The sequence below is a fragment of the Malus sylvestris genome, chromosome 6 (genome assembly GCF_916048215.2).
Source record: "Malus sylvestris chromosome 6, drMalSylv7.2, whole genome shotgun sequence".
NCBI lineage: Eukaryota > Viridiplantae > Streptophyta > Magnoliopsida > Rosales > Rosaceae > Malus > Malus sylvestris.
Genome location: NC_062265.1, coordinates 34908834 through 34927580, shown reverse-complemented (window position 1 = coordinate 34927580; position 18747 = coordinate 34908834). Strand labels below are relative to the sequence as shown.

General features: G+C 35.0%; 2 protein-coding genes and 1 long non-coding RNA gene across 3 annotated transcripts; 2 read left to right on the top strand and 1 right to left on the bottom strand.

The window, feature by feature from the left end:
- Positions 1–4699: 4699 nt before the first annotated feature.
- Positions 4700–8349, top strand: LOC126627190 (sm-like protein LSM8). Its single transcript, XM_050296627.1, has 6 exons — positions 4700–4866; positions 6985–7069; positions 7230–7270; positions 7387–7461; positions 7813–7865; positions 8003–8349. The coding sequence occupies exons 2-6, from the start codon at positions 7033–7035 to the stop codon at positions 8091–8093; spliced, it is 297 nt and encodes a 98-aa protein (XP_050152584.1). The 5' UTR covers positions 4700–4866; positions 6985–7032; the 3' UTR covers positions 8094–8349.
- A 2990-nt stretch (positions 8350–11339) lies between these two features.
- Positions 11340–15103, top strand: LOC126625653 (pectate lyase 1-like). Its single transcript, XM_050294680.1, has 4 exons — positions 11340–11810; positions 14009–14364; positions 14498–14636; positions 14738–15103. The coding sequence occupies exons 1-4, from the start codon at positions 11340–11342 to the stop codon at positions 14954–14956; spliced, it is 1185 nt and encodes a 394-aa protein (XP_050150637.1). The 3' UTR covers positions 14957–15103.
- Positions 15104–17304: 2201 nt separating this feature from the next.
- On the bottom strand, positions 17305–17833 carry LOC126625710 (uncharacterized). Its single transcript, XR_007624451.1, has 2 exons — positions 17738–17833; positions 17305–17557 (listed from the first exon to the last, which is right to left on the bottom strand). It is a non-coding gene; the product is annotated as an uncharacterized LOC126625710 (long non-coding RNA).
- Positions 17834–18747: the final 914 nt, after the last annotated feature.

Sequence of the window (18747 nt, the reverse complement as noted above, 5' to 3'; positions counted from 1 at the left end):
GGCGGTTGCTCAGTAGGCTGCGATGCTCTCTAATGATGGTGAGGGAGTCCCTTTTATAGAATAAGAGTTCGCTCCTCAATACATAAGTGATGGATTAGGAGTGATGCTCGCGGCGATGCGGTTGCTCAGCTGGCGGCGTTGCTCTCTAATGAAGGTGTGGGAGTCCCTTTTATAAAATAAGGGCTCGCTCCTCAATACATAAGTGATGGGTTATGAGTGATGCTCGCGGCGAGGCAGTTGCTTAGTTGGCGACTTTGCTCTCTAATGAAGGTGAAGGAGTCCCTTTTATAAAATAAGGGCACGTTATTCAATACATAAGTGATGGGCTAGAGTCCCCTAAGTATTTTTTTATGAGGCCCAGTTGAGGCCCAATATATGGTACATAATGTAGTCCCCCAAGTCTTCGATCAATAGAGTCTGTTGGCTGGAGACTTCAAATTGAATCCATGTATGGACCGAAATGGCGGTTGTTCAGAGACGGTATTTGTATACTCTGCACTAAAGCTTTGTAAGTGAAGCTTTTGTAAGTGAAGCTTTGAAGATAGAGCTCTGTAAATGAAGCTTTTGAAGCTGGAGCTCTGTAAATGAAGCTTTTGAAGCTAGAGCTTTTGTAAATGAAGTTTTTGAAGTTAGAGCTCTGTAAATGAAGCTTTTGAAGCTGATTGACATGAGTGATGCTCATGAATGTTGACATGAGTGATGCTCATGAATGTTGACATGAGTGATGCTTATGAATGTTTATGTATGATTGGATGAGTAATGCTCATGAATGTTTATGTATGATTGGATGAGTAATGCTCATAAATGTTTATGTATGATTGACATGAGTAATGTTCATGTATGATTTGAAGTACTAGGCGTACTTTTGATCACCTGGTTGGTGGCATGAATGAGAGTACGGGTTGTACATTTCATCACCTGGTTGGTGGCATGAATGGCTAGTTGCCAAATGATATTAGAGTATGGGTTGTACATTTCATCACCTGGTTGGTGGTAATAGCGGCAGGTTGCTGAATAATTTTTGGAGTACTGGGCGTACTTTTGGTCACCTGGTTCGTGGTAATAGCGGCAGGTTGCCGAATAATTGTGGAGTACTAGGCGTATTTTTTATCGCCTAGTTGGAGCTATTTTGGGCTTATGGGCCTTCACCCTCTACACAACATTCCAGCCCATTTATTTTGGGCTTTGCTGTTTTTTTATTACCCTCTTATGGGGTTTATACAGATGTCTCCGACAGATAAGAACAATAAATCACATCATTCTAAAATAAAGGTTTCGACAGTTGCAGATCGTTGGTGCGTACTGCACCTACTGCATAATGGGCCTCTCTTTCTATCTCTGTCATGCATGTGTACCCAATTAATCATTAAACTTAACACTTTACCGTTTATCCCTTACCACTTGTGGTCCTGCTCATTCAAATCATAATTTCTCAGATTTTATTCTCTTTTCTGCTTTGCTCTTTTTTCTTTTGCTTTCTCTTGTTCTCTTTTCCATCGCATCTTATTTTTGCTTTTGCTTTCTCCAGACATCTTCCTTTTCTTTTCTTTTTCTTTTGCTTTTCACTTTCATTGGATGCTTGTTTGTCGGATTCAAATCTAGCATCGTTGTAGGCGCTGCTGCAGGGCTTTGGAGATCTTGGAATCGACGAAGGTGGTGCTCCGGCGAGCATGTTCTTGGGCGACCGTTTCGAAGTTGGCCAGAGTGTCCAAGCCCTTAAACGAGTCCTAGATGTCGAGAAAGAATGGATCGAAGACGCTGCTTCGTCGGCCGTTGCCAAATAGAACTAAGAGCCATTGGATGCTGGGTTTCTGCTGGGTATCAAATTTGAAGGATTTTAGTGAGGTATTTTTGCTTTCTGTGCCAATTCGCCTGCCTCCGCATGCTCAGCTTCCAGCTCGCTCTCCTTCGTCACCTTCGAATCTTCACCGGCCTAACTCATTTCCGGCGGAGCTGTAGTTGCATAGTAAAAGGAAACTTTTTCTCCTGCAGGTTCCGCCACTTTTTGCCCTGCTGTTGGATCTTGAACTAGCCGGAAAAATGCTATCAGGCCTGCAGCAGTCTTGGTTTCCCTTTATATGAAATGACGATGTGATGCGGATGCGGCTCGAGCCGATCCATGAGTCGCTCGAATGGGGCCTCCATCTTGGTCATGATTGCATCGATGAAACCATCTATGTTGGTGGCGCGGACCAGCTCCGACGGGATGACATTGGGAATCGTGGTGAGTTGAATGTTGTCCGGGGTGGCTTCGGAATCGATGAAGCCGAGCCATTCCTCCGTGATGACGAAAGTGATGAGGATGGACATACCTGCAGTTTTCAAGATCTGAACCCGATACCTTTTTCCTAACAACAAGCTTCACACCCCGTTTTGATTCTAACGTTGGCACAAAATCTGAAGCAACAATAAGGAAAGGCTTCTTTTCTTCCTTCAAAAGATTTCCAGACCTTCCTTTTTTATTTCCATCAGATAAAGAATCTTCTGAGAGTGACTGTACTTCAATTATGGCATATAAAAGCTTGGTATTCACAGCCACCGCAGCATTGGCTGGAATAGTCCAGGGAGTTGTTGTCCAAATGGCCAAGCACACATCTGGGAAATACTCATTTAATAAGCCAACTGAAGTTGGAGAAAAATGATTGCACGGTTGCTGAGAAATCAATAAGATATTTTCTTGACGGTTGCTGAAATCTAGGATTACAAATGCGGCGGGCGTTTGACTGAATCCTTGTGAGGGGGCGAGTCCGTGAGACAGCAAGCGACATAGGGAGTGATCTGAAACGAAGGAGAATTCGGAGAAGGGTGGGGCTCTGCCGATTTCCGGGTCACGGATCAACAACCTGAGAGCAGCTGGGTTTTCAAAACTCAGAAACGAAGATCTGAGGGTGAGATGCAAAAAGAGATAAAAGAGATCAAGTATTTTCTGTTTCTGGGTTTTTTTTTTGGAAAGCTTTGGGTTCATGGGTTTTTGTAGATTTTGCAGATTTGCAGATTCTGCAGATTCACGATGGAAGTGAAAAAATGAAAGAGAACCGACATAGTTTTTTGTGTCGATTCCCACAAACGGCGCCAAATGTTGATGCACAAAACTGGAGGTCTTGGAACAACGTAAATTCGACCGTGAATCTGCATGAAATGTAAATAACACAAAATGTATCGTGGTTCACCCCAAGGTTTGGGCTACGTCCACACTGATTGTATTTATTTGAGGGAGAGAGCTCTGAGAGTGAGAGCGTTGATATGGGATGAGAGGAGCCTTAGGAATTGGCCTCAGAAATGGCCTCCTCTAATTGTGAGGGTGATGGGTCCTTTTATAGAATAAGGACACCTCACTTATTACATATTTGCCATTTCCTTTATTACATAATTACATTTAGGTCTCCCGAGTATTTATACGAGGTCTAAATACGAAGCCCTAAATATGGTATAAACAGAGTTTAAAAAGTTGGATTCAAATAGAATACCAAACAAGCCCTAAACAATTTTATGGATTCAGTACCATTTTTATTCCGATTTCAAAACATTTTAGTAAATAGCTTTTATGGAAATCTGGATTTGGATTCTCCTCAATTCAATTCCTCGTCAATTCAATTTTTCCTCAATCAAATTCCTCCAATTTTGATTACGGTTACGTAAACAAGCCATTAGTTTGTTCCTTTTAATTTTGTTTTTGTCACACTTTTTAACTTTATTTTACCGTTGTTATGTTGATGTCAAGTTAGACGACATTATTGTTAACTCATTATGAGATTATGCCCACCCCTCCCTTAAGCGTAGATAATATTATTTATTAACAAAAAAAGAGGACATGTGTCAATACATCAGAGAGGCAGGGCACAATGTTTTTGTTACATAAATTTGAACTCGGCTAGAGTGTACATTCAGTGTTTGAAATATCATGGATATGTTCAATATTTTCACGGAAATATCCAAAAATTCAGGGAGTGATATTCACCCCATATCCGTGTTTCCAGAAATCAATCAATTTCTTCGATATTTCCGATATTGTTAGGAAATATCCAGGGTTTACAAACAATTTGTAAAAAGTTTGTAATAAATATCCATGAGCCTTTGCATTCTTTATTTTTTTAATTTCTTTCTTTATGGTATTAGTTTACTTCAATAAATCTTGTACCGCTTTCGTGATGAAAATTTCAATTAAGTTATGTATAATTTATTCTTTCTTGTAAATGCTTTATTTTATTAATTGTCATTAAAGGGAAGTTTTTTTTTTGTCACTATCACATACTTATTGTTTACACAGTTTCTAATCATTAATTCTTGATTCATATGTGTGTTGTGAGTGACTTCATATGACCTTCCCTAAAAAATATTTTAAATTTTTATGTTTTTGAGCAAATTTCCATCATTTCCATCGAATGCAATTGATATCGATATTGATATTCGATATATCTATTAATATTTCTATAAATTTACCTATCGATATTTTTACCAATACTGATATTTTAAATTGTGTACATTGCATCAGTAAACGAGGTGATAATCAAGGAGACAGATTCTCTGCCCTCCCACTTTTCGTGCCCTCTTATTTGGTGGTTAAACCACATCAACATTTTATATTATTTTTTTTATAGAGACCTATCTCTGACGCATTAAAAGAAAAAATTAAAAAAAAATAAAAAAAAAGCCCAAACCCTATCAGGAACGCATCACGTGGCAAGAGGGGTGGGTTGGTGACCGTCGGATGTTGAGAATAGGCGAGGGAGGGCTTTTATAGCGAGAGAGAAAACCAAGCCATAGCGCCGTCTGAGTTGCAGGCTTGGATTCATAATCTTTATATCTTCTCATCCCGAACGCAAAAACCCTAGCGAGGCCAAAGCTCCCAAATCCCCCCACGCCAAGGTGAAGATTTTCTCATTCGCGCTCTCTCTTCTCGTCGATCCTTTATTTTATTTAGGGAATCTGTTTCTGTTTTGTTTATTGGAATAAATGATTGAGGATGGATTATTGAGCAGAGCACCCACTGTGTTTGTGTTTGTTTCTGTTTTTGTTTTTGTTTGTAATGTTTTGCTGTTGTGTCCGTGAAGCTTGTTCGTTGGTGGTAAAGCTAAATCAGTCATTTCTGGTGCAAATATTGTATTTTTAGATTTCTAGTTTTGATCGTGTGGGCAGCCAAAGAGTACGTTTGAAATGTTTACTAGGTGGGATTCCAAATGAATATGCTGCATCTGTGCACTTATTGTTCGCATATGTCGGTGTCACTGTACAAGTAGAAGCGTCTTACAGTATTATAACTCTTGTATTTCTTTGGGTGAAACGGTGTGATAGTGCCCAATTATGAATGCTGAACGGGGTTTTACTTCCACAGGGTCATCAGTATTACTTTCTCAGAATTGCTAGTTTTACGTGCATTCACGGTTGTATAGGTATAAATATATGTTTTCTTGCTTAGTTGTCATGTGTTGCCTTGTGGCTTTAGGTTTCTCAGTTTTAGGATGCTGTGGCTTGAGTTTCGTGTGGAGCATTATGTTGGGTGTGATAAAAACAGTATGGTTTTGCTCTTCTTACCATCTTTAAACCACTTGCTTATTCCCATTTCATCATTTAATGAAGACAAACTGAAATTTGAAGATTTTTTATTTTTTATTTTTTATGTTTATAGGATTTGGGGGATGTTTTGAACTCAATTATTTAGTGCGTGAAGTTTATTGCACGTTGGCACCTCATAGAGCGTTTTTGTTGAAGTTTGTATAATTCGAGCTCATTTTTCTTAATACAGTATGAGATTGAAGAAACAAGATATATAAAGTGTATTATTATTTTTATATAAATAATCCCAAAGATCAACCCCATTCAACTTGACACCTCCAACCCCATTCAATCTTTACCAAGACATAATCTTTCTTTCTTTCAATAACAAAAGCCCTAAGTAATCCTTGTTCAAGACAAATTCAGTCACCACGCCACACCAATTGACCAGTCACCACACCACAACAATTGAGTTGACTGTGTCGTCGTTAATAAAAGCCCTAAATCGCTTTACAAGACAAAACTAATTTATTCCTGATTTCATATTCTTACTTTCCGAAAACTAAAATTCCTTGCTAGAAACCTACAATTCTCAAACTCACCATGAATATCAGTAAAGAATGAACCCGTAAAATGATCCCGAAGCACTCTTAAGTGATACCAATGTTCCCGGATTTCATTTCCCTTGAAAGGAAGAAAAATTGATACCAATTATTACAGACGAAACCCGTAGTAGTAGTAGTACATGTTGAAGCTGAAATCACAAAGGCCAAAATACTGCAAAAACTTTAATCCGAAAGAAGATATACCTTTCAAGAGCTTTCAATTTCTTAGAGGTGGGAACTGATGAATAGCAAAGTGTAAAACTGACTAATATTTCTGATGTCTGTCAGAAGAGGGAAGCTTAAATACCTGGGGATGGGTAGGTTCACACTTTGGGCTATTGGGCTTGGAAGGCTGAGATGGGCTATTGGGCTCTTATCTTTCGAGGAAAGCGAAATCCATGAACGGGAAGGCTAACACTTAATAGTGCTTCGGGGTGTTTTTATGGGTTCCTTCTTTAATGATAGGAATGGTGAGTTGGAGAATTGTGGGTTTTTAGGACAGCAAGCTTATGCTTTTACTTTTCGTGAAGCACGAACTTGAAATCAAGGAAGGATTGGTTTTGTCTTGTAAAAGAAAGACACATGCAACTCAATTGGTATGGTGATTGGTTTTGTCTTGTATAGGGATTAATTAGGGCTTTTGTTATTGAAAGAAGGAAAGATTATGTCTTGGTAAAGATTTGTTGGGATTAGAGGTATCAGACTTCATGTGATTGATCTTTGGGATTATTTATAAAAATAATAATACCCTTTATCTACCTTTACCCTTACAAAGTTACAATGAATGTCTCCACACTCCACCTCTTAAAGATTTCTCGGTGTTTTCATGTACTTTGTTCCCTTTAGACAGGTGTTATTGATTCTGAAATCTCTCTCCCTCTTGCAGTTAAACTTGTTCATTACAAGTCTTGCACAGAAAACTCAGGATTGAAATATGTCCAGTGGCCCTGGTCTTGAGTCACTCGTTGATCGTATGAAATTCTTCACTATCCATTATTTATTTTTTTCAAATATCAACGCTTTTCACTCGTATGCATGAATATAGTTAATCCTTCTATACTATAGCCCAAGTGTGCACCATATGCTATGAGCAGATCAACTCTCTCTAACTGTTAACATTTCTATGTGCAGAAACAATTTCAGTTATCACAAATGATGGACGGAATATTGTGGTATGTTACACACTAACACTACAATGCAGCGTTTGCGTCTTATCAACATTCAAATGTACCTTTTACATCTTATTAACAGAATCAGTTTGTGAACAATTTTTTTGTTTTTATTTTAGGGAGTCTTGAAAGGCTTTGACCAGTCTACTAATATTATTCTTGATGAATCTCATGAACGTGTTTTTTCTACAAAGGTTTGCATCTTCACTGTGACAAGCTTCCACTTTATAGCTGCATCTTTGTTTACTCTTTCTAGTAATTGGACAAAAGGAAAGGGAAGTGGGAATCTATTTTATGCCAGGCAGAATTTTTCTGATTTTTCTCAATTTGAGCATTTGTTATTTTCCTCAAGACGTTCAGGATCTTAAGCGTTGAATAATTATTATGTGTTTCGTCTCTACTGCTAGATATTGTTGTCATTGGGGTTTTACATATGGTTTTCAAATTCAGCATATACAAAACATTTATTCGTTTTATTGTCCCACCGGCATTTTGTTAACTTGTATTTCTTATTGGTGGCACCACTTTGTATTTCTGACTGACAGGAGGGTGTTCAGCAACTCGTGTTGGGGTTGTACATAATCAGAGGTGACAACATGTAAGTGTCAAAAACTTTATTCTATTTACAATAGTTTCCAGTGGGTTGAGGGAAGTAATTTGGAATGAGTTTCTACAAATATATGCATGTACAGTGCACAGCCTTTCTAAGTTCTCAGTATCTTCCAATTGTTGCAGAAGCATTGTTGGGGAATTAGATGCAGATCTTGATTCTACTGTTGAGTGGTCGAAGATGAGAGCTTATCCCCTCAAGCCTGTCATCCACTGATTTAGCATGAAAGTCGGAGCGGTTGTGGACTCGATGAATTGTGACCTACCAAATAAATGTTGTGGGATATAGGTATACAATGACGAAATTTGGGTTTGCTATATTCATGCATAATAGGTTTCAAAAGTGTTTCCTAATCATATCAGTTTCTGAAACAACGATGTATTCAAGCAGAATTATCAGCAAAAATCTCAACACTTTGCAACTTTTTTATGCGTTGGTAGCCAATGTATATATAAAACTAATTTATCCTTCATTTTTCGGGGCAACAGTAATTTTATTTTCTTATCAAGTGGCATAACAAAGTGCTTATAGTTTGTGCAAGCTCGGAATATGTTGATGAAAAATTGTAGTCAAATATAACAAGAATGCTGGACTCGATAGGCCACCAGAAAACTTTTTCCAGTTTGATTGTTTTGGTTATATCGACATTCAGCCGAGTCGACAGGGGAGCGAACATGGGAGATAAGACCTTTTTTTTCTTTATTATTATTTTTTTTAATTTTTTTTTTTTTAATGAGGGTCGACAAGGGAGAGAGTTGGGGAGATAAGACCGACTTGAGAATGAGAGGGTGTGGACATCGTTTTGTAGAGACATGTCAAAACAAGGGGACCTAAAAGATGATTACTGCCAGCAACTTGCAACTGCAACTGCAAAGTCTGTTTCCATCAATAATTATTTCATTTTGGGTTATTTTCTTCTAATAATGTTGGACCCGGCCTTCTCCATGAGTTGTCTTTCAGGATATGATTGTTGTGGCTTTATGGCCCCTTGTACATGAAATAGACAAGGTGGTTGGAAGATATGAGGAGTTGGTAGTCGAAAAAATCGTGCAAGTTGAGTCGGACGCGGTCGAGTTGGATAGCGAGGATTTAACTCGCTTTGAGGTCATGATAGGTGACATTTAAATTAGATGTGTGCGTAGAAAGATGATAATATTTTAATTTTTTGTTTAATTATTCAAAAGGGATAATTTGGTATAGTTTGGATAAAAAAATGTGTTTAATTATTTAACTTAACTAAAAGTTGATTGTGAAAATAACGGTAACCTAAAATGGAAAGAGATCATCATCGGATCATCATCGGATCTCTTCCTCTAAAGTCCACGGATCAAGTGATTTGTGTTCTTGAAATTTGATTCAACGGTAAAAAATTATTATAACTTCTAAAAGTGTTTACTAACTTCTTTACTTTTAGCCGTTTGATCAAATTTTAAGAGTCCGTATCATTTTATCAGTGGGCTTTGAAGAAAGAGATCTGGTGAGGATCTCTTTCCACCTAAAATAAGAATAATGTGGTCATGACACCATTTAGACATGTAAATTGGGCTGACTCGAGCCTGAGGAGTATTGGCCCTAGCCCTACGGGGCCTCAAGTTTTTCGGCTCTAAGGGTAAAGTCTCTGGATTCACAACAAAACTCTACAAACACAAAATTTAACCCACAAAAATCATAACTCAATTTACACACTAATTCGCCAGAGAGAGGGGTGGGTGTACAGACGTGAGGGTGGTTCCTCTAAATTCCGACTGAAAATATGTGAAGAAGGTGGGATCAAATGGCGAAGCACCTGTCCAAGAAACTGCTGCCACAAATAGAAGAATTTAAATAGTACTAATTTTCAAGTAAAAATGATATCATGCAGAAGAGTATGAAAGAGATAAGAGTAAATTGTAGCAATGGTCCCTGAACTTTACTCAAATTGGAGCAATGGTCCCTCAACTAAAAATCCATTACCATTGGTCCCTCAACTTATCAAAATGTGTAGCTATAGTCATTTTCATTAATTTCTTCAAAATTTTGTCAAAATATGTTATGTTGGAATAACCATTTATTTAATTAGGGTCCCTCAACTCATCAAAGTGTGTAATTATGGTCATTTTTGTCAATTACGTAAAATTTTTTGTCAAAACGAGTTATGTTTGAAGGACCATAGCTACAATTTGGATAAAGTTAAGGGACCATTTCTCCAGTTGAATTAAAATTGAGGGACCAAAGGTAATGGATTTTTAGTTGAGGGACCATAGCTACACGTTTTAATGAGTTGAAGGACCAATGGTAATTGATTTTTAGTTGAAGGACCATTGCTCCAATTTGAGTAAAGTTCAGGGACCATAGCTACAATTTACTCAAGAGATAAAGAAAATACTGAACATCAATTACAAAAGAGAGAAGTGGCCAAGCAAAAATGACGATAAATGAAAATGCGTGAAAGTATTTAGCCATCTGCAAACAAATTACTGTGTAGAATCTTACCTTGAAACAATGTATGAAAGTACGAGAGAACTGGCCTATAGTAATTTGTTTCCTTCTGTATATATAGATTGTGTTGTTTGTTTCCCATAAAACTACCCACTCACTTTGATGGAGAAAGTGGCAGTGGTTTGATGCAGATTCATCCCATTTTTATCCTTTTGGTTCATCTCCCTAGAGTTTCGCACAACGTGACTCTCTTGGTCTCTCGACGTTCAGTTTTTTCTTGTTTTTTTTATCTTCATATTTTTCCCGATTATTTCTTCTTCTTTTTTTTTCCTGAATGGTTTTTTTTTTTTTTTTTTTTTTTTTTTTTTGTAGAAAAATATCCTTGGAGATGATGAATTTAAATTTTTTTGTTTAAGGGCTTTTATACGTCCAAATATTTATAGTGAGCCAAATATAAAATAAATGAATTGCAGCCAATCATGAGAGTTAAGTATTTGGGACATGACTATTTTTTTTGGACGAAGGGATATGACTTGGTCGCTAGGATCGATTATCGATAGTTGTATCCCTTGAAAATTGATCGGTTTTTATGGAGTGAAATATATACTCATTTGATTACCCAAAAAAAAAAAACATATATATATATATATACACTCATTTGTATATGCAGTAACGTTGGTAGTGGTTGAAAATCACAGGACTCCATTCCATTGCTCACCAGTAAAAACAGTTAAACAATCTTACCTCTCTCCCGGCTGCTACTTCTAGACGAAGATAGCTAACAAAACTAGTTACACAAAGTAGCTAGCAAAATATGAGGAGGAAAACTGGAGATGGGAAAACTGCAGAACCTTCTGAATTATTTTCCGCGGTAGCTAATTAAGACTCCCTAACAAGTAAACAAACTTCCTAGCTAGCTAATTACTAAATCCGGCTATAAATATCTCTCCATCCATGCTCCTATATAAATATATACATAAATTATTCATTCTATTAAGTAAATAATTAAACAGAAAAACCTTGCTCATCTAGCTCTTTCTTGAGATGGCTTCTCATCCCGGAAATCTTAATGCCAATATGCGGTGCTTGTTTTTGGGCCTTTTCATCGTCATTATCGTCGGCTTCGCTCCAAACCCTATTTTGGCTAAGAAAACAAAAGTTGATGGAATGAAATTGAACGTGATTGACAGTTGCTGGAGATGGAACTCGAATTGGAGAAGTAACCGGCAGGAACTTGCGTCATGTTCAGTGGGATTTGCTGGGAAAATGAGCAACAACGCAGGAAGTGATGTCAAATACTATCAAGTCACAGACCCTAGTGATAATGCGTTGGACCCCACACCAGGAACTTTGAGATATGGGGTTACCATGATCAGAGGGAAAAAGTGGATCACCTTTCGGAGGGACATGCGGATTCAGCTCCAGAAACCACTTCTCATTAGTAGTTTTACTGCCATTGATGGAAGAGGTGCTACTGTTCACATTGCCGGCAATGCGTGTTTGGTAGTCTTTAAGGTAACTCTTTAATTAATTAGACACATACAATTGCAATACATGTACATATGTATGTCAAGATCATGAATGTTGGTCATTAACATGGTCACTAACTCTTAAATTTAATGTCAAGGGTAAAGAACATACTTATGTCAAGGTTATAAATCTTTGGTCCCTAGGTGATCAAGACAACATACTCCTGTCAAGATGAGGTCAATGTTGAGATCATGAATTTTTGGTCCCTAGTAAAGAGGAAGATCTAGAAGTCAGGTCATCCAATACAGTCAACAATTTAAGTCCAGTCATTAAGTAGTTTATTTACCCTTGTGACTGTAATTAGTACAGACAATTAGGAACTTCATTGTAACTAGCAGATCTCCACACATACTGTGCGAACAGTTTCATTTCATTTTGTTTTTATGTGATTAGTTTTTAAAATTCTAAAAAAAAAAAAAAAAAATTCTGTTATGAAATATGGGACAATGATGGAGCAATTTCTTCTAACGTGAGGCATACATTTGTTTATTTAATTTTTATTTTTTTAATAGGGCATAATATGCATAAATGGTTGTGAGGTTGATGTAAAATACATCAGAATTTATATTGCATGTAATTACTAAATTACCAAAAAAAATTTTTGCTCAATTTGGTGAGAGATTAGAATGGTAATTTCATAAAATTTTTGTTGACAAACATAGTTTTAGACTGATGATATTTTCACCCCCAGTGTCTTATTTCCCAACCTACCATTCAATGAAAATGTTAATAACATATTTATCCTTTTATAAGAACCCCAATTTAATTAATTACTAAAATTTTGAAAGAAAAAAAAAGAAATAATTTAAAATATAAATAAATAATGGTGGGTGGGGTGTGATATCTTCGATGAAGAGAGGTTGGGAAAGATTGGAGGAAGGAATGGGTGTGTTCTAGACGAAGGCAAGAAACTTCAATGGAGGAAAAAGAGACTTAGGGGTGAGGTTTGGGGTTTTGATAGAAAAGAAGGAAGAAGAGTGGTTTGGGGATCTGGGGTCTCTACATGGCGATAATAGGTGTGAGTACTATATAGATATGGAATTCGGTGAAAATAGAGGGTGGGGAGCTGGAGAGAGATCGGGGTGGTAGATTTGGGTTAGTAGGAAGAGATATTATGCAATGGATGCCACGATTTGAAGGACATGCGTGATTTGAAGGAGAAGATGAATGTCCAAGTCTTAGGTCTCGCATTTTCTTTCATTTCTGTTTTTATTTATTTAGTTAAATATTATTTAAAGGTATATTAGAGTTAGTTAAAAACTATATTAGGGTTATTTTAGGAATAATGGTGTGTGAGAAAATAAAATTTTACGTTTTTAATTTTTTATGGATGGGTGAGATTAGAGGTGTGATATCCACACACCCTTTTTACTTCTCACACACCCTTTTAATTTTCGGTCGTCGGATTAAATGAATTGAAGAAGATAAAAGAACAGAAATTAACAAGGGTGTGTGAGAAGTAAAAATGGGTGTGTGGATAGCATACCCTGTGAGATTATCATGTGGGTGGGAAAATAGGACACTGGGGTGAGTCTAATAGCACTCTAGTTTTATTAATAGGTTGTTTAGATTAGAAAAAGCTATATATTCATTCAATAGAAAAGAAGAATATTCTAGAAACTTCATTTCCTTTTACCTAGGTGGTCAAGACATCCTGCTGAGAGCCTGAGATGATTCACTTATAGGGGTGTATTCAATTAAGAATTTGAGAGATTTTAATAGATTTATAAATTCATGGAGTTTAAGGGAGTTTAATTGATTTCTAGAGATTGCTTGAAAAAGTTTTATTCAATTCCCTCGAAATCTCAGGGGGAGAGCAGAGATTTATGAATGCTTAAATTGCACTACGAAATCTCTCCAATACCCTCAAATTTCTCAACTTTTTAAAATTCTTTAAAATAAATTCATAATTGAATACACCCAGATTTCTAAGGATTTTAATACACTATCTTAAAATCCTAATTGAATACACGTTGAATTTTAGATAATCACTTAAAATCCTGATTGAATATCCCTATATTCATTAAAAGAATTAAAATCCCTCAAATTCTCAATTGAATACACCTCCTTAATTATTAGAGTATCAAAATCAAACTTCAAACAAAGAGCATGCATGTTAACTACTAACTAATTGATGATTATTTTGTACTTAAGTACGCCCAATTGATATTATTTAAATTCAGGCAAGCGATGTAATCATCCATGGACTACGAATCCACCATTGTCGATCCCAACCAGCAAGCTCAGTTATGGGTCCAGATGGAAAGATAAGGCAACTAGGGCAGGTCGACGGAGATGCTATCAGGTTGGTAACTGCATCAAAGGTTTGGATAGACCACAATACACTCTACGAGTGCCAGGACGGCCTTCTCGATGTTACTCGAGGATCTAGCCTTATCACCATCTCCAACAATTGGTTCAGAGACCAGGACAAGGTTATGCTTCTCGGCCACGATGATGGCTACGTTCGGGACAGGAACATGAGGATCACCGTACTCTATAACCATTTTGGACCCAACTGCAACCAAAGAATGCCAAGGCATGTAGAATGCTAATAACAATTCTATATATATATATATGTGTGTGTGTACACATGTCTAGTGCACACACATCTAGCTATTTATTAATTATATAGCAACATTATATAATTATCGATTCGGTACTGGATGCAGGATTCGCTATGGATATGCACACGTCGTGAACAATCTCTACAGAGAATGGTCACAGTACGCCATCGGGGGAAGTATGAATCCTAGCGTTAAGAGTGAAGCCAACCTCTTTATTGCACCAAAATCGTTAAACAATAAAGAGGTGACTCAAATATATATTGGTTTTCATGATTCACACACACACATATATTTATTCATGAAAACTAACTAGTATATTCTCCCATACATATTATACATGCACAGATCACTTGGAGGAAGGACAGCATTGGGAACAAGAACTCATGGATATTTTACTCTGTACGAGATATCTTCGAAAATGGGGCTTCCTTCGTCCAATCAGGTACAGGTGGAGCAAAGCCTCACTATAACAGGGAACAAACTTTCCGAGTTGTTGACGCCAAATCCGTCCGGTCATTGACAAGGTCATCAGGCGCTTTAACGTGCATCAAATCCAGATGCTAATTGGGTGTCAGCTGTCTCATTGTGGGGATCATCGAACCAACAACACTCGAATTAATTAATTGCGTAATGAAATAGCCCTTGTAAGACGTAATATTAATTTCTTGCTCGTTTTGACTGATGGAGTGATAATTTTCTGGATCACTTTGAAATCTTTGTTACAGCAGTTTAACTACATATATTGAAAAGGATATAGGAGTGTGTACCTAATGAATATTACAAAAAAATAAAAAAAATAAAAAAAAAGCAGACTTTGGATGCGATTTTTAACGAGTAATGTTATTCATACCATGTTTTTGTACCACGTTTTCATACCAACTTAGGTGACATTTGATGTGAACAGCCATATCATTTGAATTAATAAGATTTTTAAATTTAGTTCATTATTTAATAAACTAATAATTAAAAAAAACTAGTTAATTAAATGATGATTGTTATATACGAGGAGTCTTTCTCCTCCTTTTCCTTGGGTTTTGCAAAATTTTTAAATGATGTTGGCTGTCCACATTAGATGCCACCTAAGGTAGTATAGAAATGTGGTATAAAAACATGGTATGAATAACATTCCTCATTTTTAACTATAAATTTTCTTTGATTGAAAATTTGTTGATTTTTTAGTTTTGGCATTTTAGCCAAAATGGTCCCTGAGATTTGCATAACTCATCACTTTGGTCCCTGAGATTTGAAATCAATAGAAGTGGTCTCTGAGTTTGTCCATCATCAATCATTTTGGTCATTCCTTGAAAAATTAAGGACCAAATGACAAAAATACCTCAATTTAATAAACAATTGGCCAAAATGATTTGACAAAAATTAAGAGTATTTTTGTCATTATATCTTTATTTAATGAAGATTTTTCAAGAAATGACCAAAATGATTGATGGTGGACAAACTCAGGGACCACTTCTATTGATTTCAAATCTCAAGGACTAAAGTGAGGAGTTATGCAAATCTCATGGACCATTTTGACTAAAAAGCCTTTAGTTTTTATTTGAAGTCCTGACATTAATGTAATAATGCATTTCTATATAGGTTATTATATTTTTAAAATTAAAAATTGAAATTTGTAGTTGTTTATATTAATGAGATTTCAAATAAAACCTATAATTGTGGGATTAACAATACTAAAAGATAAATTATCCTCTCCAGTCTATTATTTTCTATTTTAGTCTAAATTAACCCTATAGGATGTTAAATTGAGGTATTAGATGAAATTTTTTAACTCATAATAGATTATAGTTGTTGTTAATTTGTTATGTCTTAAATTCATAATTTGATATCGTGGATCAATTCGATCTTTGTAGCTTGTAATGTTGATTGTATAAAGATTATGAATGAAAAAGTTGATAGTTTATCATTTAATTTTTCAAGGAGAAATTAGGTTCTCATCATTCCTTTTGCTACTTCATTGATTAAAATCCTATGCATTTTCAATTTTTGATCAAGGTCCTTGGTATTAATAACATCATTAATTATTTTAATAATAAAATATTTTTTATTTCTAAATATATTCATTTAATGAAAAAAATGTTACAATTAGTATATTTATATTTATGACTAAATTTTTTATCATATATTTTTAGTTTTAGTTTGTACCCATTTTTAATTTGTAATTTTTTTTAATTTGTACCAATTTTCTTTTCAATTTTAATTTGTACCCATATATTAATTTCTTTTTGTGCCCATATTTTTTAAAGTTTATTTGTATTTGTACCCATATATTTTTTTTGTACTTTTTATTTTGCTAAATGTACCCATGCTAATTATATGTACCCATTCATGTAAAACTTTTTAATCTTAAAATGTTCTCATTCTTAAATATACCAATTTGTTATATGTAAAATGTACCATTTTTTTTATATAAAATCTATTCAATTTTTTTCTAATCCATTTTTAAACTTATATGGGTACATTCTTTTTTCTTTGATTTTAAAATATATCCATGTCAAGTTTAATCGAAGAAATTTACTAATGTTATTAAGCATAATATCTTTTTTTTTCTTTTTTTTTTTTTGTGATTTTGAAGATGGTACCCATGTTTTGATACAATAATTTTTTTGGTTAATTTTGATGAATGTACCTATGTTTATATATATATATATATATATATATATATATATATATATATAGACACACACACACACACAATAGTATATTTATATTTTAATATTTTTAATCCCACAAATTATTTTATTTAAAATCTCATTTATATAAACAACTAAAATTTCTAATTTTTAATTTAAAAAATATAGTAACGTACATAGAAATAAATTATCACATTAATTTCAGGGATCTTGATCAAAAATTAAAAATTAACAAGGTTTCAATCAAAGAATATATATATGTATGTATTTGACCAAAAAAGTAAGTATATATTAATCTAATTTACAAGGAGATTAAAATTATATATATTCTAGATATTCTTCTTGAATGTTAAATCTTTGATTTACAATGTTTATAGGGAATACATGAAAGAGGAAGAAGTACAAATTTAGCTCAAAATGTAGTAGATATAGAATTATAACAAAACTTATATCTAATCAAAGACTCAATCTTCAGCCTCCAAAAATCCAAATGCATACGTCTTTTATCGTTCCTTCATCCCTGCAGATACAATATAGGAAGATGAGAGAAAAGTTAACAGATTTCCACAAAATAAAACTTCAATTGAAAAACCTAGATAAAAGTGCAATATAAGAGAAAGTAACGTTTAAATACAAACAGAACTCACAAAAAAAGAAGAAGAAGAAAATGTTATAAATAGGCAAAAGTTAGAGAGATAACCTTTGCTAAGGACATGAGCGAAGCAGATGTAAAATATCACACTATAACTGTAACATAAAAGTATTGCAGAGGAAGTGAGAGATACTGATATTATTTTTCTTGCTTTCTTTCGCAGTGTACCTTTAGATAGCACACGGAGTACTTTATTTATAAGGTAACTCCTGTAACTACAACCATCCAAATACAATTATGATACTTTTATAAGTATCAAATACTATTCCTAAGTCTTTATTCCTTTGAGTGGGCATTCATTCACCCATTAACTCTACAACAGAAACCTCTATTGTGACCCTTTTTCAAAAGAATTGTACATTAAATATGCAAAAGCAAAACCAACAAAAATAACAAAGAAAGCCCAACCCCAAATCGAACCAGTTCATAAGGTAATCTTTTAAAAATAAAACCTAGAAATCTTACACCAAGTTAAAAGTATAAGAAAATCTACAAGTGAAGATTAGCAGGCCTTTACCCTAAAATTTCTTGAAAACTTTCAATCAGTTTTACTTCGAATTCTTCAAATCCGGGCACTCTCCCCCTCCTTACATTTTGTTGATCATTGCGTGAAAGGTTGGAAATGAGAGAAATAAGGGAGGTGGGTGCATAGGTATCAGAGAATTAGGGTTTTGGGAGTTAATATCTTTTGATTTATCCATTAAACACATTCAAAATAAACGAAAAAATACGTAAATACTTAACTAAAATTATTAAATTTCATTAAATATATTAGAGGCCCATTTATTCGCCTCCAATATACGAAATTAATAGCAACAATTTTTATTTCGCTCCGATCACTTTCATTAGAGGCAAATTTATGTATTCACCCCTAATGCAAATTAATAGAGACAAATCCCTATTTTCGCCCCTAAGCTATTGCCCCTGATAATCAATATTCTTGTAGTGTAATTTTCGAGGCAAATAAAGAGGAAGGTCTTAGTACAACTCTGGTCCCAAATTCTCAAATCTCAATCCTAGCACTCTTGGTACACCAAAACCATATCAGTCCACCTGTC